Below are 21648 nucleotides of genomic sequence, written 5' to 3'. Positions count from 1 at the left end.
CATACATGGGCATGTTTTGTACCTGTTTTCTCCATACATGGGCAAAAAAATGGTTTTGGTCACTTTGTCCTTAGGCCCCAGCCATAAAAGTCTGTCCCCCTTTCGTCCATACATGGGCATGTTTTGTACCTGTTTTCTCCATACATGGGCAAAAAAATGGTTTTGGTCACTTTGTCCTTAGGCCCCAGCCATAAAAGTCTGTCCCCCTTTCGTCCATACATGGGCATGTTTTGTACCTGTTTTCTCCATACATGGGCAAAAAACAGGTTTTGGTCACTTTGTCCTTAGGCCCCAGCCATAAAAGTCTGTCCCCCTTTCGTCCATACATGGGCATAGACACAGGCTGACACGTCATGTGAAGTCTGGGTCTGGCAGAACCAGGTCTCCTGGTCTTGTTATTATATTATTATTCAAAGCCTATATTTATAGGTCTTCTGACAATTGTGCAAATATATTTTGTACAGAAGATCTGACGTCACTCGTTCATCCCCTGGTTCGTAAAGTAATTTCTCTATGAGAATACAATTGGGTCATCTTAGAATCGTCTCATATAAGAATTGAGGTCCAAAAATAAACAAACTGTCTCGGCGATATTGTCAGGGAGGAGGTGGCTCTGTATCGTTTATGATAGTCAGTCACTTATATTTGATACAGTCTGTTTCTGGCGAAAATGTAACTAATTCGGCGGAAGTAACATTAGCGTTTTCTCACCGTCAGTTGATGCTTCATATCCATAAGAGTCAAACCGCCGGGATCATTTGTTTATTTTTGGAACACAGTTCTTATTTGACGCGATATTAAAGACGTCTATGGGAATTCAGAACGGGGGTGGAAAACCGCGAACCAGGTAGGATGCGTAAATTACGTCAGACTTTGGTGCGCTATACTAGACAGGTTACAAGTGTGACAACCCTGAGGTTGTTAGGTCTACTAATATATATATGTAATATGTAATATGTAATATGGTTGTTGCCTTGTTCTACAGAGGGTGGAAAGATGCTCCATGGTCAGTGTTTAAAAGGCCAGGATATGTATGGGTGCATCATGTCTCTTTAATGCTCAAGTGGTGTACCTCGAGCCCTCAGAACCCAGATGTTGCATTGAAGCACATTGGACATGCTGGCCATTCATAGGTACTGCATCTTAAAACGGCTTTAAAAAATTAATATTGGGGCTCCCTTCCAGGGCAGCTGTTGTCTCAGTTACAGCCTGGTCCTGGGTTCAGACCAGGACAAAGACAAAAGAAACGGAAGGAAAATAAGTGACTATTAAAGTTAAGTGACTAACAATGTACGAGATTAGTCACTTTAAATAATAGGCTACTCCCTGTTATTTTTTGTACATTTTGTCCATATGTATGAGTACGGCAACAACAGTGATTGTACTGTATGTGATATTGCAACACAAAGATGCAACCAGTTAGACGGACAGATAGGAGACAGTGCAACACACACACACACACACACACACACACGCCCGCGCACACGCACGCACGCACACGCACACACACACACACACACACACACACACGTCCAGTTGCTCTAAACTGTAAATGCTACAGCATATACACAGCAATAAGCTTCTTGAACATGTTCAACATAAATACAGGTAAGAGCGCAAGAGGCATGGCCGAGACTATGTTTTGCACCCTATCCGTCTCACTAGGCCGAGGAAGAAATGCAAATAAGAGGCCAAGGAACAACTTTGCCCTGCATTTTTCACATCTGCCTTAAATAGTGCCACCAGGAGGCCGACTTCTGTAAAACACATTTTGGACATTACTCCTTCAGATTATATATAATAATAATAATAATAATAATGGATTTTATTTATAATGCACTTTACATTTGAAAATCTCAAAGTGCTACAATAGGCAGTTGCATAAAAAGAAACATCACACCATTAAAAACATCTGAGAAACTGAAACAAAACAATGAAAACATGGGGCATAAAGCCTAGAGGTAAAACCAGTGTAGCTTAAAAAATGCTTTGTTAAAAAGGTAGGTCTTTAGTCCTCTGTTAAAGCAGTCAACCGACTGTGGTGCTCTCAGGTGGACAGGGAGGGCGTTCCACAGTTCGGGGGCGACCGAGCAAAAAGCCCGGTCGCCCATGGTACGTAGCTTGGCCTTGTGGGTGTTGAGGAGGTTGGTGTTTGACGAGCGGAGGTCGAGGGTTGTAGGGAGACTAGTTCCTTGAGGTAGGAGGGAAAAATATCAAAGTATATCAAAGTTTCACGCAAATCGATACACATGATCTCTATAGTCATGTGATCAAGACGGATCTGTTAGATTTTTTATATTCCATCCTGATTGGCTAAGATTGACAGCTAAAGTTTGCAGGAGTGGCCCGTTTTGAACAAAATGCCGCAAACCATGAACGCAGCGTCCGATTGCGGTGAAACTTTGCAAGCACATTCGCACAACGCTGAGGAACAAATGCCACCCTTTCAACGTTGCCCTATTATAGCGTCACCAGGAGGCCGATTTTATTTTTGCTAAACACATTTTTTATATTACTCCTACAAATGTTGTCCAAACATCACGCAAATCGGTACATATTATCTCTAGAGTCAAGTGACTCCAGCCTGATTGGCGAATTCCGAACATTGCTGGCCCACACTAACCTACCTGACCTGGCGGAGACCTGTGCTCCGAAGAGCACTTTTTCTAGTTTGATGTGTTTTGATGTTTGATGACACAATCATCAAACAGTAGGAATCACAAATCCTACTGTTATGCAACTAATACAACATGAGCTTGAACTTGAACTAGACAGCCAGGGTATTCCTCTTCTTACTAATATATTTGTCATGGTTACTAATTATGGGCCAGGCTCAGCTCACTGGAAGCACTCTATCCTTTTGTTTTGTTGTGCTTGGAACTATGCTTTGCACACACACACTACATAATACACTCATCCACTCACTGCATACACCACTGATTCTACTGATATGACAAACACATAGCTGTTCTGCAAGTTGTTTCCAGGTGGATTTCAGCAGTCTCATTGTCTCAGAGAGAGACACAATTCCATTCACAATTCCAACTCAAATACATAATCACCCTCGACGCGTCCATTTTCAGTGTATTTCTGCTCCACTTCCACTGTGGTTTCCCTCACTTTCTTTGTGAACAAAGAGAAGCAATTTCTCGTAAGTTACCCCACCGATCACCAGATGTGAATAGGAGATAAGAAGCCTGTTGTGTTTGACATAATCTTACATCCAGAGTGTACCCCGAACATATGTAATAATTTCCGATGCGGAGAGGCTTAAACACAAACCAAACAAACACCTAACTAGAAAAGGAACACAGCTTTTCGGATTACCGCTCGGTATAAGAGGCCATGACAGAGGCAGAGGCCGTGCCGGAAGCGGAAGCTCCTCCGGGAGGTAGTCTGGTAGATCTGCGGTGAGCTGGACCTCCACTCCAGCAGACTTCAGGGGGACGAGAACCTCTTCTCCTGCCTCGTTCTCCACCACCTGCTCGGCTGACATCACCTTGGTGGCAGCGATGACCGATGCCAGGCTCTCGGCGGGCAGGTCTGAGCGAACGCAGACCGCGCATCTCTTAGAGGCCGTCTGGAACGTGAAGCTGATCACTCCTTTGACTCTCAGAAGAGCTTGCTCACATAAGGCTCGCCGGTCTGGGCTGTCCAGCCCCTGGATGTGTAGAGTAACGGACTTGGCGTTCTTGTTGGCGGAGCTGAAGAACTGGGGCGTCTTCCTCCTCCTCTGCATCTCTGATGTGTGCGGCACAGGGTTGGCGGGTGCATTCAGGATACTGTACACCTCTTTAGCCAGGGCCACAATGCCAACGGACATACTGGTGCTCTCCATCAGGTTCTCCAGGCTCACCATCATACCCAACTCATTCGTCATGGTGGCAACGTTGGGGGCCGATTCGGCTAAGTATCGTAGGGTCTGCAGGGTGGCAAACAGTACTTCAGGGTCCTTCTGGTCCAAGAACAAAACCAGACCGGGCAGACAGCCCTCCTCCTGGACTATCACCTGTCTGTTCCGTGGGTCAGAAACCAGGTCCCGCATCTGAGAGACCACATTCAGAGTAGTATTCATCATCTCTAACACACGTTGGATCCGATTCTGAAACGCATGCCTCTGTGCTAATCGCTTCTTGTTCTAACAGTCAAGAGACAACTAACATAAAAGTATTCTACCATGGATGAAATGATAAATTTAAAAACTACTGGTTGACAGGAACTGGCCTGCAGCAGCGGTGTCCAATCAGAACCTAATCGGCTATTTCTTTCCGTCTTTACAATTCGGGAATTGCTATGGTCTCACTTACCAGCAGAATATTGCGTATGGATGGGCCTGACGCAATTGTGTTGAGAAGCTATTTCTGGAACACCTGCGGGTGTAGAAAAGTCTTGCTCAGGTGTGAGTCAGATGTTCTTTAAGATAGACTGGTAGAGAGATCTAAAAATCTGATTGCCAGAGGTCAGTGTAAGCAACTCATGGGAAGTGTAGACTGCAGTGGGTTATAAGCTGGGTATGACGCTCTCAACATGATGAGGACACAATGAATCGGTCATGCCCAAATATGGCATTTCGAGACTTATATACAGTGGCGTAAAGTTACTAAGTACATTTACTCAAGTACTGTACTTAAGTACAATTCTTAGGTATTTTTTTTACTTTGGTGGAGTATTGCCAATTTTCAATACTTTTACTTCTACTCCACTATGTCTCTGAGGAAAATATTGTATTTTTACTACACTACCATTATTTGAGAACTTTAGTTACTAGTTACTTTGTAGATATAAATTATTATATTATTATAAAACGTACATTAACCACTTTAGCCCTATTTCATACATAGGCTATTTTCAAACATTTTAGTACTTTTACTTTTGGTACTTGAGGTATATTTTGAAGCCAGTACTTTTGTACTTTTACTCAAGTAACATTTTGAACACAGGCCTTTTACTTGTAACAGAGTATTTCTACATTGAGGTATTGATACTTTCACTCAAGTAAAACATTTTTACTTTTTCCACCACTGCTTATAAAGTTCCATAGTGTCAGACTGGCCTCTGGGTCAGTTCAGACGGACACAGCCTGCACCGAGGGGAGCTGAGTGGTACGAGGAGAGATTTCAGCACCATGGACAATGCCTAGCCCATACATGAGCAACTGGCGGCCCGGGGGCCACATGCGGCCCGACCTTCACTTAATGCGGCCGGCAGGTTAATATTCAGAATACTGATATATTATTGATTTCAGCTGTTACAATTCCTAACATGCAAACATGAGCCGCTTTAATTACTTCGGTCTTTATTAAAGGTAGGGTAAGTGATATTTTTGGGTTAAAACAAAAAGTATTTTGTTAAAAGGTTAAAGCACTATATTCTGATAGTAATCATTGCTATAGAGTGTTTGTTCAGTAACAGGAGTCTCCCCGTCTCTCCAGCTCTTTAATAAACAGAAAATACATTTTTCCGTAGGTGTCAAAATCTCAGCCAATCAGGAGAAAGTACCCATTTTTAAGCTTCATTTTTATAGTGTTCCAGTTCAAATTTTGCCTGCTCATTTCTTAGTGTCATCACTTCCAATTTCACTTGTTTAATCTGTATCCTGATTGAGTTCTCTATCCTGATTGGATTAAAATTGGAAATGAAACTGAAACGAAAATGCTTTTTCTGTTTTATAAAGAGCTGGAGAGACAAGGAGACTCCTTTTACTGAACAAACACTCTATAGCAATGAGTACTATCAGAATATAGAGCTATTTAACACTTATTTTAACCAAAGTAAATCACTTACCCTACCTTTAAGTAGCTTAATAATGACTAGTGTTAAAATTATATTCTACTCTAGTCTTTTTTTTATGTCCAATGTATTTGTATTTAAGCTCATAATGTTAACAACATTTGACTTTTCAGGATTCCAATTAAAAAATAGTTTAAAAAAAATCTGGATTCCAATTACAAAGTAGCAAAAATAGCAGATCTACAAGCTCAAAACGCGGTCTGCGACGCGTTTTGAGCTTGTAGATCTGCTATTTTGCTACTTTTGTGTGACATAGAATGGCGAAGTATGGCATTAATTTATGAAAATAGGTTTCTGCCCGACAGTATATGCAATGTGGCCCTCTGGAGTGAGTGTGGAAATGTAGTGGCCCTCTCCATCATCAAAGTTGCCCCATTGCCCACCTCAGCCCTTATCCCCAACCACACTAGACCACAAAAACCTGATCCTTCTCCCTTTCACCTGTAGGAGGCCCAGTTTGAGGCCTGGGGACCCGGCAGCTAATGTTAGATGTTGTGATGTCATTGTGGACATCATCAATGACGTCCATATAGGGTCCACCATAACCATTCATATAGCGTCCACCACCACCCCGATCACGTCATTACTCCACGATGGCAGCGGAAATGCTTCAGGTGAAACAGAGCTCCTCTTTCATGGACCCGTTTAAAGATTTTTTGGTGACGTACTTCATGCCGAAGTCGTGCTACGACAAGTTCTTCCTCAACTTCGACTTCCTCAACGTGCCGTGCTTGAAGATCGTCATAAGCAAAGGCCTGGGGATTGGCATCATCCTGGGCTCTGTGCTCGTGAAACTACCTCAGATCCTGAAGCTAATCAGGGCTAAGAGTGCCGAGGGCCTGAGCTTTAACTCTGTGCTTCTGGAGCTGTATGCGACCACAGGGACCATGGCCTACAGTATGGCTAACGGCTTTCCTTTCAGTGCATGGGGCGAGGCGCTCTTCCTCGCGCTGCAGACGGTGACCATCGGGTTCCTCATCCAGCACTACGCGGGGAAGTCCGCCCGGGGTCTTCTGTTCCTGGTTGTGTATTTTGTCCTGCTTGTCGTGCTCTTGTCCCCCGTCACGCCCGTGTCGGCGATCACCGGCATACAGGCCTCTAACATGCCGGCCATAATCGTCGGCAGGCTGATCCAGGCGGCCGCTAACTTCCGAAACGGCCACACGGGCCAGCTGTCGGCCATTTCCGTGTTCCTGCTTTTTGCGGGATCTCTCGCTCGCGTCTTCACCTCGGTGCAGGAAACGGGAGACGCGTTGATGGCCCTCACCTACGTCATATCCTCTGCCTGTAACGGCATCGTCGCCTTCCAAGTACTGTACTACTCGAACAGAAATCCAAAACTGAAGAAGCAGGGGTAGACGGATACGGACAGGATGCTAAATGATGAAGATACTGTCAGGCACATCTTACATTCCAGGTTAATATGGCCAGTGACAAAGCAACAGACCACTGCAATAGCGGTGGTGTAAAGTAACTAAGTACATTTACTCAAGTACTGTACTTAAGTACAATTTTGAGGTACTTTTACTTTACTGGAGTATTTCCAATTGTCAGTATTTGCCAGACCCAAGGGGTCGGGCTTACATGAGGCTTTGTATCTGTTTCGTCCATACATGGGCCCCAGCCAAAAAAAAGTTTGTGACGTCCCCTTTCGTCATACATGGGCAGGGGTCATTTGTCCTCCGGCCCCAGCCAAAACAAATTCGTGACGTCCCCTTTCGTCACGAACTATTCATGACATCATGAACTTCAGTTATAAAGTGGTTTGTAGGTGTGTTACATACTAGGACTTCATTTTGGGTCTGGCAGAACCAGGTCTCCTGGTCTTGTTTTAATTCTACTTCACTACAGTATACCTTTCAAGACGGGAACCCCTTTTGGGGTTGTTGATGCCTATATAGCAAGAATTGTGAAAATAGTAGATCTTAAGTGGTTGATCAGACTAATCGATTAGATTAGTTTTTTTGTTTTGGAGTTGATGTGTTGATATACTGTATAATACACTAAAACATTTCCCCCCCCCCCAAAAAAAATGATAATCCTGCCTCTCGATTAATGGATGAACCTACATGAGCAACATTAACTGGTTCTAAATGTCGGTTTGGGTATATTTTCAGTTAATTGGCCCACCCTTCTGACAATGTCACTTCCTCCTTCCCAGTGGTTCTCAAAAGTGGGGTCCAGGGACCGCCCAGGGGTCCTTGAGGGCGGCTTCCAGGGGGTCCCCAGCACAATATTAGTTAACATAGCATCAAAATGCAGTTTAACCACTTTAACTCCCTATACACATCGGCCGATCTACAAGCTCGTAGAGTTTGTAGTTTGGCTGTTTTTCATACACACTCACATAACAAACTTTCTTTTAACAACACAAATCTTGTACGGGTGAGGGTGGGGTGGGGGGGTCCCTGGGTCGGGGGGTCCCTGGTGGGGTCCCTGGCTGGCACAAGATATTTTCTAATATCAAGATATTTTCAATAATTACGTATTAACCACTAACTTTGTTGAGTGGAGTCCCTCAGGGTTCTCTACTAGTATTGTTTCTGTTTTCAAGCCACATTAAAGAAAATAGCCGATCGACAAGCTTCACAACGCGTTGCCACGCGTTGTGAAGCTTGTCGATTGGCTATATTCAGCGAAAGCCTTACCCCAGAATACGGACACCATTTTGAGGACCCCCCCCCCCCCACCCCCCCCACAACAACAACAGCAACACCGCGGCCCCCGCGTCCCGTCCTGTCCCGTCTACCCGGCCAGGATGTGCTTGACGAACTCGTGTAGTTGATGTGGCCGTTGGCGTCCTCCTGCCCCGCCATCAGCCGGTCCACCTCGTCCTCGGTCATCTTCTCGCCCAGCGTGGCGAGCACGTGGCGCAGCTCGGCGCCCATCACCGTGCCGTTGCCCTCCTTGTCGAAGACACACAGGCCCTCCACGAAGTCCTCGAAGCTGCCCGTCTCCTTGGAGCGGGCGATGTGCTGCAGCATGGGCAGGAAGCTGTCGAAGTCCAGCAGCTTGGCGTTCATCTCCTCCGCCTTGGGCCGGCCCAGCAGCTTCAGCACCTCGTCGTTGGTGTGGTTGTGGCCCAGAGCGCGCATCACGTCGCCGCACTGCGCAAAGCGGATCTTCATCTCGCCGGCCGGCGTCTCGTCGAACAGCGTGAAGGCGTCGCGGAACTCCTCGATCTGCCAGGGGGGGAGGATCACTCTAGAAACTTCTCTTAACTTGATTGCCTCGTTAAATAAAAATGAATAAATAAAAACTAATCTAACTTAAACATGGTCTCTGTCGGGGGGGAAACCCTCATTATGTCCAGAACTGTTACTTTTCAGGATTCAAATAGAGAAATAGCAAAAGTAGCAGATCTACAAGTTCAAAACGCGCCGCGATGCCTTCATGTGACGCAGGGGAGGGTCAAGTAGGGCGTTCATTTACAAAAAAAAACACAAAGTTAAAGTATGGAGATAAGTGGTTTCTGCCCGACAACAACGATATGGAAACAATTTAACACAGTGGTTTTCAACCCTTTTCATATCAAGGTCCATTATTTATTCTGCATTTGAGCCACAGAACCGTTTGATGACATTTAGACTCTCAGACCCAAAACTTACAATATTTTGTAATCGTTGGATAAGATTTCATCCACAATTCCATCCATTGATTGATTGATTGATTGATTGATTGATGTACTTTATTTAGTAAGACATGAGAACATCAGTACATGGAAGTACAAAAAATTCACAATACAAGGTCTACTAAACTGGGAGACTCATTAAGCACTGAGCTTGTTTAAGATGAGATCCCCATGCAGACAGATATACACAACTACTATACAGAATGTCATACAATCAGCTTACAGGTTACTGGTATGAAGAGGGGAAAAAAATGTACAAGGGAAGAAAAGAAATAGAGGGGGGGGGGGTAGGGGGGGTAGGTTAAGACTTAGACGGGGGCCATTTTCGAATTGCAGCCTCCTGAAGGTGTATCTTTAGGGCAGTTTTGAAAGTGAGTAGGGTTTTACACTCCTTTACTCCTTTTGGTAGGGCATTCCACATTTTTGATGAATAGCATGAGAACGAGTTCAATCCCTTTTGTTGAGCCAAATCTGGGTTGAACATGATTTGTGGAGCTGCCTCTGGTGTTATGATCATGGACTTCATTAACATTTAGGAAGTATTTAGACAAATACAGGGGGATCCCAATGTTGTGGTGTATCTTGAAGACCAGGCCCATAGCAAGTTGCTCTACTCTGTCCTCAACCCTAAGCCATCCGATCCTAGCAAAATGAGCAGGGGTTAGATGGGTTTTGTGATTGAGGCCAAGAAGTAGCCTTACTAGTTTTTTTTGGGATGTTTGGAGCCTTGTTTTTAAGGCCTTGGAGGTGTTGTGATACCATGAAGTGCATGCATAATCATAATAACCTTGTATGAGATGTATGTGATTGTAGGCTAAATGTTATGTTAAAAAGTGCGTAACTCTGTTTCTTGTATTTGGTGTTGCACGTTGTGCTGAGGATGATGCGAGACAAATTTCGGACCGGTCCAACAAGAAATTATCCTCAATCAATCAATTAATCAATCAATCGATCAATCAGAGATTTCTGATTGGACCTCACAACAGTTACATACTGTACATGTACTGTACTGTACAACCTCAGGTTCAGAACATATCAAACTCCAAAATGATTAATTCACTTTTTTTGTTTGTTAATACTGTATATGGCCATCTTTGCCCATCACTAGGCACTCGGCAGGCACGCAAGCAGACAGACAGAGAGACAGAGAGAGAGACAGACAGACAGACAGACAGACAGACAGACAGACAGTGGATCTCAAAGTTTTTCATGTCAAGGACCCCCAAAATGATATGCATTTGGCCGTGGACCCCCATCTCAAAAACTTTTGTTCCAGGGACCACCAGAAGAAAAGATTTGAGTTAAAAATGTTTGCTTTAAAAATATATATATGTTCAAAGATTCGCACAAATTTTCACAGATTTAGCAGATCTACAAGCTCATAGCGCTGCACTTGGTGCCGTGCTATGAGCTTGTAGATCTGCTATTTTTGAATAGCCGAAGTATACAATAATGGTTAAAGTGGTTAAAATGATTGATATGATAACTTTTTTAGCTGGGGAGAAATCTTTTAAAAATAGCAGATCTACAAGCTCACAATGTGTCTCATTGCGACACATTGAGCATGTAGATCGGCTATTTTCAAATAGCCTAAATGTATATAGGGCTGAAGTGGGTAATAATGCATGTTTTTTAATGATAATGCAACTCTACAAAGTAACTGTCTTCAGCCCTTTGGCTATTTATTTGAAAAATAGCCGATCTACAAGCTCACAACGTTGTGACTCAGTCAGTAGGTGGCGGTATGCAGCCAAAAGCAATGGTTGCCACCCGGCATGAAAGTAAAAGAAGAAGAATCCACTTCCTGTCTGCCGCACAGAGCAACCACATGACAACAACAACAGAACTACAATAATGTCATTAAACTACATAACAGAGCAGAAGCCTGTTACAGTCCAGTTGGAACCAGATGGAGAGTTTTTCATGGTGGGATCAGAGGTAATGTAAATAATGAACTGCTTTATAGAGCCTTAGATCAAGACTCTCGTAGATTTGATCGATTTTGACTTTAAAAAAAAAAAATCTCTACACGAATCCTAGCTTCACCCCCCCAGATTGCCCTGAAATGTCAGCTCCAAAGCCCATATTTCTCCAAACATGTACAAATGCAATATATAAGGTGTTTACCCGTTTGTCCCAAATGTTAACTAGGTGTACGGAGTGTTTGTGTAATGTATTAGTCCATATTATTCAATAAAGAAGTGTTTTAATCCCGTCTGTGGCCGATTCTGTCGGAAGTTCTCAATGGGTGGTAGTGACGGGGCGCATCCGGTGAAAGCCCGAATTACACTCAATGTAAACAGGAAGTAAACGAGAGGGACAAAATGGCGTTCGGCCACAGACGGGATTAAAACACATGTTTATTGACACATATGGACTAATACATTACACAAATACTTCGGACACCTAGGTAACATTTGGGGCAAGCGGGTAAAGCACCTTTTATTTTGCATTTCTACATGTTTGGAGAAATACGGCCTTTGGAGCTTACATTCCAGGGCAGTCTGGGGGGATGGAGCTAAGACTCTTGTAGAGATAAAAAAAAAAGAATCTATACAAATACATCTACGAGTCTTTATCTAAGGCTATAGGTTTCTAGTAGCTATGTGTGTATGATTTACTGTAGCATTGTACTTCCAGATGCTAAACTGCTAATGTTAGCAATGCCACAATCATTCAATGTTTGATACACAAATAGTCCAGCTAACAAAACACAAAAGTAACAACAGTAATGAAATGTAACAACAGTAATGAAATGGAACTATTTATCTATTTCATGTTACTGGTCCTTGACTCTGGAAAAATGAAGATAGTGAATGTTAACTATGTTAATTCGCTGTAGCCTTGATACAAGACTTATATATGATCGATATCCTCCTTGATCCAAGGCTAGGCGCTGCAACTATCGATGGTCTTAGTGATTATTTTCCATATAATCATATAATAAATCTGATTAACTTCAGCCCTATTTTATACTGTTGTGGAAAATAGCTGATCTACAAGTATAGTATTTTTTTCCAGGCATTAGAGTCCATGTGGTATATGCTCTAGCCCAGTGGTTCTCAAACTTTTTCATATCAAGGACCCCCAAATTGACAAATATTAGCCCGCGGTTGATTGATTGATGTACTTTATTTAGTGAGACATGAGAACAACAGTACATGGAAGTACAAATTCACAAAACAAGGTCTACTAAACTGGAAGACTCATTAAGCACTGAGCTTGTTTAAGCTCATAACGTATTGTGATGTGATGCGTTGTGAGCTTGTAGATCTACTAATACTTTTTGCCATTTATGAAGACATGTGAAAGTGATATTCTTTCTGTGGGTTTTATGAATATTGAATCAATGAAAACTGTTCCAGTTCCCTGAAAAGTAACCGTTTGGGACATTCAGTACCAGGTGTTTCCACCTGACAGTGACATTAAGTTTGTCCCTGTGTCCTCCAGGTGGGAAACTACCTGTGTCTGTCCAGAGGGTCTCTGTAGTGACATTAAGTTTGTCCCTGTGTCCTCCAGGTGGGAAACTACCTGCGTCTGTCCAGAGGGTCTCTGTAGTGACATTAAGTTTGTCCCTGTGTCCTCCAGGTGGGAAACTATCTGCATCTGTCCAGAGGGTCTCTGTAGTGACATTAAGTTTGTCCCTGTGTCCTCCAGGTGGGAAACTACCTGTGTCTGTCCAGAGGGTCTCTGTACAAACACTACCCGCTCTTATGGAGGAGGCTGGCCTCAGTGCAGGAGAGGAAGAAGATTGTTGCTTCATCACAAAGTGAGTTTATGTCTGGAGCTTTGTTTTCATTAGATGTAATTAAAACAAAAACATTATATGAATAGATTTCATATATCTACTAAATAATATGACAGTAATAGGTCAGTCTTGACAAAGAAAGACCGCTGCGAGGCAAATGTCATATGCTCAATATCTGGCCTGGCCGAGCAGTATTTCCCTGTTAGCAGAGCACTAGTCTCACGTGGCCAGACTGTTGCCTCCCACAATTTTCAAATGTTTCCGGTCATACAGTCTGGGACTCAGAAGTGTATCCTAATATAAATACAAATCATCTAAGTATATTTAGCTTGCTGCTTAGCAGAAATGGAAATTAAAAAATAAAATGTAAAGATATTTTAAAATATATTTTCGTGCCAGTTTCCTCTCTCGGATTTGGGGAGTTGTAGTTCCAGACTCTATATAGCGTTCAGAGATTGTGGAATAGTTGTCTGGCTACGCGAGACTAGCAGAGCCCTAAAGACCCGGTTTTGAATCCTTGGTAGGACATTAAACTTATGGATTTCAGCTTTAACTAATATTATACAGAGAGTGGTATTAGAGTTCTCAACGGGCTTGAAAATTAAGGCCCGACCCTAACTGGGCCCTACTGGGCCTACCCGAAGCTCGGCCCGGCCCAAACAATTACCATACTTTTAGGCTAAAAAAAACCCCCAAAAAACCAACAAAACATCCAACAAGCTGTTGGACAGAGCAGATTGGATCTTCCATTCCAGAGATAATGCCCAAAACATCTTAAAAACTACCACTTTCGCCAATTTTCGATTGAGTTTTGGCCATTGTCGCCCGTTTATCTTTAATAACTAGGAAGGTCGGACGGTGCCTTGCATGGTGTCCTCTGCCATTGGATAAGCGTTTGTGGATAAAATCGCTATATAAATGCACAATTTACCATTTTCTTTGATCCACTGTCATTTCCGTCGGCCTTACTGTTCACTTTTATAGCCAACCGTAGTTTTCTGCTTTGTGCAGAGTTAAACAACGGTTACTAAACCCAAATGAAAGGGTAGAGAGAGGAGTGAGTCTCAGGCATTACTCGAACCAAATGTCTATTAAGGTGATTTATTTTACTAATAACACATACAACACATTTAAAGGTTAGGTAATAAAACCTGGTAAGAGAGAAAACAAGCACAGAACATTCACAGTATTAAGATATGACTTCATCCCATTATGAACACATCAAACATACAATCATTTACAATGCTTTACTTACTATTGACTTCCCACTCTCTTCCAGATGATCAATGGGTCACTCAAGAACCCATATTCGAGGGACAACCCATGGCATAGTTACTTATTAGAATCTGAGTCTCTGTTCTGAGATCTTCCTAATTTATCAACTTCCCGCCTAATGCCCGCCTCCAAGGAGGTTCCAGCCAACAGGAAGTCCTGATTACCCACAAGGCCTAGCTTTTGCTGCCATTTCCTGTCACAGTGGAGCAGACGGCATTATGCAGTCAAATCAGTTGCTTTGTTCTCACACAAAGCTTTTGTCTCTTATCTAGAAAGCTACCCCCGCCTAAGAATGCAGAGTTCTCTTTGAGGCTCTCCGCACAGCAGGGAGTCTACTGTGGCCTTTTGGTCAGACTTAAATAGAACATTTCGGTAACTCCTGCAGGAACAATAACAGCACCTTATTTTAGCACCAATAATAATACACAGTTATCTTTCATAATCATGGATTATTCCACACTTACCGTTAGGGGCAGTTGAAAATTCTTTTTTTGGGTGTAGGGCCTAATAGGAAGATTTTCCTTTCTTTTTCTTTTCTTTTTCTTCACGGAACGCAAGGCTCGGCCCGACTAATTAGCATAGATTTTGGGCCCGGCCCGAAAACGTCGGGTCGGGTTCGGGCAGAGAAGTGAAAATGTTTGAAACAAAAATATCTGATTAATTGGAGCGCTGAATAATGTTGCTGCCGTTGCAGCCTGTTGCTTTGTCACCACTCATGTGAACACTCCAGGAAATGGAAAGATTCATAGTCACTATAACAACAAAGTAGAACTTGTACTGTTGTTAAAATAGAAACAAAAATGAACATTAAATATGAACCTACAATAATCATTTTTTCTTTCCTATTGCCAATCTACAGGCCCTAGAGTTATTCTGCTGAAGGCATCAGAATGTGAAGAGATCTTTGAGGGCAATGATGAGAAATACAAAGCCTTTTCCATCAGAACAGAACCTCCAGCGTACCTCAGGTAAGCTCTACCTTCTCTTCCCAGCAGTAGGGTGGCTGTCAGAAGGGGGGCGCCAAGATAAAAAATTGACTAAAGAGCACCGAAGTGTGACGCAATTTACGCATCCTACCTGAGTCGCGGTCCCCCCCCCCCCCATTGAATTCCCATAGACGTCTTTAATATCGCATTAAATAAGAACTGTGTTCCAAACATAAACAAATGATCCCGGCGAATTGACTCTTATGGATATGAAGCATCAACTTTTTGATGCTTCATATCCATTACATCCGCCAAATTAGTTACATTTTTGCCAGAAACAGACTTTATCAAATATGAGTGACTGACTATCATAAACGATACAGAGCCACCTCCCTGACAATATCGCAGATACAGTTTGTTTATTTTTGTACCACAACTCTTTATATGAGACGATTCTATGATGACCCAATGTTATTGTCCATAGAGAAATTACTTCCGAAACCCAGGGGTCTTCTGTACTCTATTACTGTTCTAAAATACCTAGCATATAATCCTGCAGGATCCCAGTCAACTAAGTATATAGGTTTTAAGTGTCTAAAGTTATTGTCTCCGCCAGTATGGTGGAGAGTATGTTTTCGTCTCCGTCCTTCCGTGTGTGTGTCCGTCTCAGCCAAGCTAACATTGGTCAAGCTTCGCGTGACACGTGACAATATTGTTGTCACCAATGCTCTTTTTTGCTAGTTTTAAGTGTGACTGTTCCATTTCTAAATCATTTATACCTCAGCTTTGATGATCATGACCCTGCAATGAACCGTGAGAATCCCTCCCGAACAGAAGTGCTGGAGATAGATGAACAGAAACTTCCAGATGCCTTCACATGGAAGATGAACGGTATAAACACTCAATATCACTGCTTCAACAAGTTTCACAACAACCAATTCATAGTCTCTACTTTTTGTCTCCGCCAGAGGTGGAGAGTATGTTTTCGTTCTTGTCCTTCCGCGTGTCCCCCCGTCTCAGCCAAGCTAACATTGGTCAAGCTTCGCGTGACACGTGACAATATTGTTGTCACCAATGCTCTGATTGGCTAGCGAGACGCATGATGACATAGAAACCTATAAATAGGTGACGCACTTCAAAAAATAATATATATTTTTTGAAGTGAGCTTCCATCAGCCAAGCTAACATTAGTCAAGTGACACTTGACAATATGTAATATAAATAGGTAAGACAGGATTAATCAGGAACAGTACTGGCGGAGACCTGTGCTCCGAGGAGCACATTTTCTAGTTATAATTACAATTATATGCCAAATCTGATTGGGAATTTCTAAAGCCTGATTTATACTTAGTTGCAAGTCAGTTGTGTGCGCCCAAATTATTTCTCCAAAGCCTGGACACACCAAACTGGCTTGTCCTCTTGAATACTACAGATTGATCACATTTTAGATGGCGATTAATTGTCATTAATGATAATGAATTAATGGCATGAACTGTGATTATCTCACTTTTGAGGGGACATGCATACGTATAAACATACTGTACACACAGTACAGACAGTTTTCAATTTAGGCATTTAGCAGACACACTTAATCCAGATACAGTAAGCAAGGTAAATACAAGGTAATACATCAAATGCGTAGACATAGTAATCTAGGATTATAGGTAAACCAAGAACTCGGCATCAGTCCAAACAGTTCAATATAAAAAAATCACACCCAGTGTGAAGTGAGCGGTGTGGTCATCACAGTGGTCATCACAGTGATGAAGCTCACTTAAAAAAAAAAGTTTTTTTGAAGTGCATAGTCCTATTTATAGGTTATTAATTTCATCATGTGTCTCGCTAGCCAATCACAGTGCTGAATAGAGTCAGCCAATAGAGTCAGCCAATCACAGTAAAGCTAGGGGTGTACTATTATGAGCCAATCACAGTGCAGCAAAGGGTGTACTAATGAGGTGTCCCAACCCCACTTATAGGGGCGGCTACACCGCCCCAAAAAAAATAAAAATGTATACATTGAAACTACGGTATACAAACTATAGGATGCCAGGTCAACAAATTAACCTGCCATCTGTCTACATAACATGATATCTAAATTACATTTTAACCTTTGCATAAGCCTGCAAGTTGGTTTGTCAAGGCTAGGGCAAGAGCTACAGGCTGAGGTGGAGTATGAAGAGGTCGAGTCTTCAGATTACGGCAGAAGATTGGAAGTGAGTCTGCAGTTCTAACTGCAATGGGGAGTTCGTTCCACAGTTGGGGAGCCAGAAGGGAGAAGAGTCTTGGACGTGTGGAGCGTTGTCCAGGGTGTTTTAGGGAAGGTTCAGACAGCTTCCCTGTGTTAGCTGATCTGAGAGAGCGGGAGGGGTTGGATCAGGCTTTGAAGATATGGGGGTGTTTTTGTTTCCGGTGATCCATTTGGCCTATCCTTCTTAGGATCACAATGGGTACTCCCAGAGCTGCTCCAGCCCCGCCCGTGTGGAGAAAAACAAAAAAAACAAAAAGACAGCAAAACCGAATACCCTTCGGTTTTGGCACTCCGCGTAATTATTAGCAAAACCGAATACCCTTCGGTTTTGGCACCCCATGTGTTAATATATAATAATATATATATAATTTATATATATTATAGACAGCTTGATATGTCACGGCTTTGGAGAGCTGTTTTTGGGGCACGGAACTGACAAGAAATTAAGTGTAAATTAGGCTTTAGAAACTACCAATATTTGATGTTGCAATATTGTTCACATGTTGGGTAAAGTAACACAATAAACTAATTCAAATTCCTTTTCCAAATATGCATTTTGAGCTGAGAAGGTTTCTTGCTAAAATGTTGAAGCCTGATTTATCAGAATTTCAGAAACCCCTCAATAATTCCAAGTTAGTAACTGTTTGGTGAATGTAAGTAATGATACCTCATTTTGTACATGGAACATGGAAAAAAATAATGGTCATTATCATGTTATTTTTCTGGTCATAGACACCCTAAACATGGATGTGTGTAAAGCAGAGGTTTCCCCTGAACAGGAGAGCGGCCCCAGTCTGGTGAAGGAGGAACCAGAACCTCCACACATTAAAGAGGAACAGGAGGAGATGAGCCCCAGTCTGGTCAAGGAGGAACCAGAGCCTCCACACATTAAAGAGGAACAGGAGGAGAGCGGCCCCAGTCTGGTCAAGGAGGAACCAGAACCTCCACACATTAAAGAGGATCAGGATGAGAGGAGCCCCAGTCTGGTCAAGGAGGAACCAGAGCCTCCACACATTAAAGAGGAACAGGAGGAGAGGAGCCCCAGTCTGATCAAAGAGGAACCAGAGCCTCCACACATTAAAGAGGAACAGGAGGAGAGGAGCCCCAGTCTGGTCAAAGAGGAACCAGAACCTCCACACATTAAAGAGGAACAGGAGGAGTTACTTCATAGACCAGAGACACCTGATGGATCAATGATGACATTACTAGCAGTGAAACATGAAGATGATGAAGAAGACGTCTCTTCACACTGTTCTACGGTTGAAATTGAAGTTGAATCTGACTCTGAAGTCACTGAAGACAGTGATGAGTGGGAGGAGACCAGTGGAGGTCAGTCAGCTTTAAACACTGAAATCAACACGAGACACATCAAGGCCCTATTTTCGCCGGTGCCTTACCCATTATCCCTAAATTTCTTTGCCATTTGTTACTATTGTTATGATTTATGTTTTAAAAAATAGTTCAAATAGCCACTCTACAAGCTCACAACGTGTCGTATGTATGCGATGTATGATGCTGGTTGAACTATTTGAAAATGTTTAAAAAAATAGTCAAAAATGTTAAAGAAGTTTAGGGATAATGGGTAAGGCGAAAATAGGGCCCTATATGTGGAAGGACAAATATTATCATTGAGCAACAAGCTGTCCCTTGACATGAAATCATCAAAACAAACTAAATGTAATTGTACAGAGTGTGGCTAAACTAAACCTTAAATAGTGAATGTTATGTTAATACATATAGGGGACAAATATTTTAGTTGTACAGTTTGCATCAAAAGCTCTAATGAAAACGACCTGAATCAGTTGGTTAACAAGAAATGGTAATCTGAAGAAACACTTGATGAGTCATAAAGGAAAGAAATCCCTTAGTTGAGCATTTTGTAGCAAAACATCATTCATACAGGGAAGACATCTTTTAGGCCCCGTTTAGACTGGCAGCCAAATCCAGCCTAAATCAGATCTATGTCATATCCAGATTGGAATCCGATCAGTTTTATGACATCTGAACAGAGACAGGTCACATGGAATCTGATTTTCACTAATCCGACTTGAGCCACATCCAGAGGTGGTTTCAAATCTGATTTCTAAAGATGCGTCTCAGTCTGAACGCAGTAACCTGCTCTAAACACCCAAGTCACATATCAAACTGTCCAAAACGTCACTCTGAGCGCCACTGACGTCATTACAGAGCGTGAGAATTTACGAGAGAGCAAGGGGTAATCGTAATGAAAACAAAACAATAGTGCAGCATAAGTTTCCAGAATAAATGGTGAGCAGCATTCAGTGGACAGACGGAGAAATTCAATGTCTCCTAGCACTTTTATCATACATGCATGTATTGTTTTTGTTGTTGTCGCTTTTCTGTTATGTCACATTTCCTGAACGTAATCAACTAGCGCCTATGTCATAAGTAAGTAAGTACCACGGTAACTAAGGCACATAATGTCGACCCAGGGTGGCTTTGGGTTGACATTGTTTAAATCAGTCTGAGCACACAGATCTGTGAAGGATCCGATCTGGTCACTTGCAAATGTAGTGTGAACAGTCGGGCCAAAAGATCGGATTTGACTGCAGTCTAAACTAGGGCTGTCAACAGCTAACCGGTTAGCCGGTTAGCCGCTCGTTAATAAACATCCGAATATGCTTATCAGCTTCATGGTTAATTTTCATAATAATAAATGTATGTTCCGCATTTTCCTGATGGTTTATTTGGTTATCATTATGTTAAACAGACTCAGGGAGACGCAAGAGAGTATTTTATGTTCAAGAGAAGTAGAATGAGAGAGAGATTATTTCCGCCTTTGAGCAGCACCGGGTGCTTTTAAATGCCGTAATGTAAAGAGCGAGTGACAACGAGAGAGTACACAATGTCTAAACGTATCAAGCGTAGCATCTGGGAGCATTTCAAAAAGAAAGGAGACGACAAAGTTGTTTGCAGTCTTTGTGAAACAGAGCTCGCATACAGCAGTGGTACGAGCAGCATGGGGAATCATTTAAAAGCAAAACATCCGTTCGTCGTAGTCGATGAGAAGGGCACGGGCAGACAACAGCAATCATCAATGACGTCTTTTGTGCACGGCCCAGCAAGAAGATGTGATGCTCGTCGGTCGGAGGAAATCACACAAAAAGTCTGCAAAATGATTGAGGTGGACATGCTGCCTATCAGCACTGTTGAGGGAACAGGCTTCTGTGACTTAATGAGCTACCTCGAACCTGAATACCACATTCCAGCCAGATCAACAGTCACCAAACGAATAGAAGAGCGTTATAAAGAGATGTCACTTAAAATGAAAAAAAATCTGTCCACAGCCAAGTATGTTGCTCTCACAACAGACTGCTGGACAGCATTGACCACAGAAAGTTACATAACAATAACGTGCCATTACATCGACCCAGATTGGAAGCTTCAATCTCATGTGTTGGTGACACAAAGTCTAACAGTTAGACACACCGCTGAAAATTTGGCAGAAAAGATGAAGAGTGCCTTTGATGACTGGGGACTGACTGGGCGTGTCACAGCTTGTGTCCACGACAATGCAAGCAATATTACCAAGGCAATGTCTCCGGATTATGTGGTGTGGGATTCTGTTCCCTGTTATGCACACACGTTACAGTTAGCTATTAACGATGGGTTTGCCTTACATCTACACCGAGTCATTAAGCATTTCAATCACAGCACACCTGCAACAAAGGCGCTGGAAACTAAGCAGACCGGCATGGGCTGGGCCACCAATAAAAAGCTGATCCAATCCTGCAAAACCCGCTGGAATTCAGTGTATGATATGTTTGAGCGACTGATCGAGTGCAGGTGGGCAGTAACAGCCGTGCTGTCAGACCGCACAATCACTAAACTGGCGGACGCCAGATCCCTTGATCTCTCCAGCGAGCACTGGAAACTAATGGAGGAGATCATACCAGTGTTATCCAAACTTAAATGTGCCACCACAGTCATGTCTGCGGAGCAGAATGTCTCGGTCTCAAACTCCTACCCAATTACCTTCAGTTTCCTCCAGAAACACCTCATTCCCGAA

General features: G+C 42.8%; 4 protein-coding genes across 4 annotated transcripts; 2 read left to right on the top strand and 2 right to left on the bottom strand.

Annotated features, from left to right (window-relative positions):
- Window positions 1-1198: 1198 nt before the first annotated feature.
- Window positions 1199-4075, bottom strand: LOC308079010 (armadillo repeat-containing protein 1-like; the record flags this gene model as incomplete). Its single annotated transcript, XM_080420349.1, has 3 exons — window positions 1199-1215; window positions 2117-2191; window positions 3328-4075. The coding sequence occupies 3 exons, from the start codon at window positions 4073-4075 to the stop codon at window positions 1199-1201; spliced, it is 840 nt and encodes a 279-aa protein (XP_080276475.1).
- A 2350-nt stretch (window positions 4076-6425) lies between these two features.
- Window positions 6426-7148, top strand: LOC308079009 (mannose-P-dolichol utilization defect 1 protein-like; the record flags this gene model as incomplete). The annotated part of the gene is made up of 1 exon (XM_080420348.1): window positions 6426-7148. One exon carries the CDS (start codon window positions 6426-6428, stop codon window positions 7146-7148), a length of 723 nt encoding a protein of 240 aa, XP_080276474.1.
- Window positions 7149-8535: 1387 nt separating this feature from the next.
- Window positions 8536-9185, bottom strand: LOC308079008 (myosin light chain 3-like; the record flags this gene model as incomplete). The annotated part of the gene is given in 3 exon segments (XM_080420347.1): window positions 8536-8567; window positions 8570-8972; window positions 9180-9185. Coding segments are annotated over 3 exon segments (441 nt in total).
- A 2090-nt stretch (window positions 9186-11275) lies between these two features.
- Window positions 11276-16818, top strand: LOC308079007 (SWI/SNF-related matrix-associated actin-dependent regulator of chromatin subfamily B member 1-like; the record flags this gene model as incomplete). The annotated part of the gene is made up of 5 exons (XM_080420346.1): window positions 11276-11359; window positions 13079-13190; window positions 15304-15412; window positions 16155-16347; window positions 16762-16818. The coding sequence occupies 5 exons, from the start codon at window positions 11276-11278 to the stop codon at window positions 16816-16818; spliced, it is 555 nt and encodes a 184-aa protein (XP_080276472.1).
- Between the last annotated feature and the right edge of the window lie 4830 nt (window positions 16819-21648).

This window comes from Gymnoscopelus braueri, assembly GCF_963280865.1.
Source record: "Gymnoscopelus braueri genome assembly, chromosome: 22".
Taxonomy (NCBI): Eukaryota; Metazoa; Chordata; class Actinopteri; order Myctophiformes; family Myctophidae; genus Gymnoscopelus; species Gymnoscopelus braueri.
Note: the sequence above shows the minus strand (reverse complement) of the source record. Positions and strands in the feature narration are given on the sequence as shown.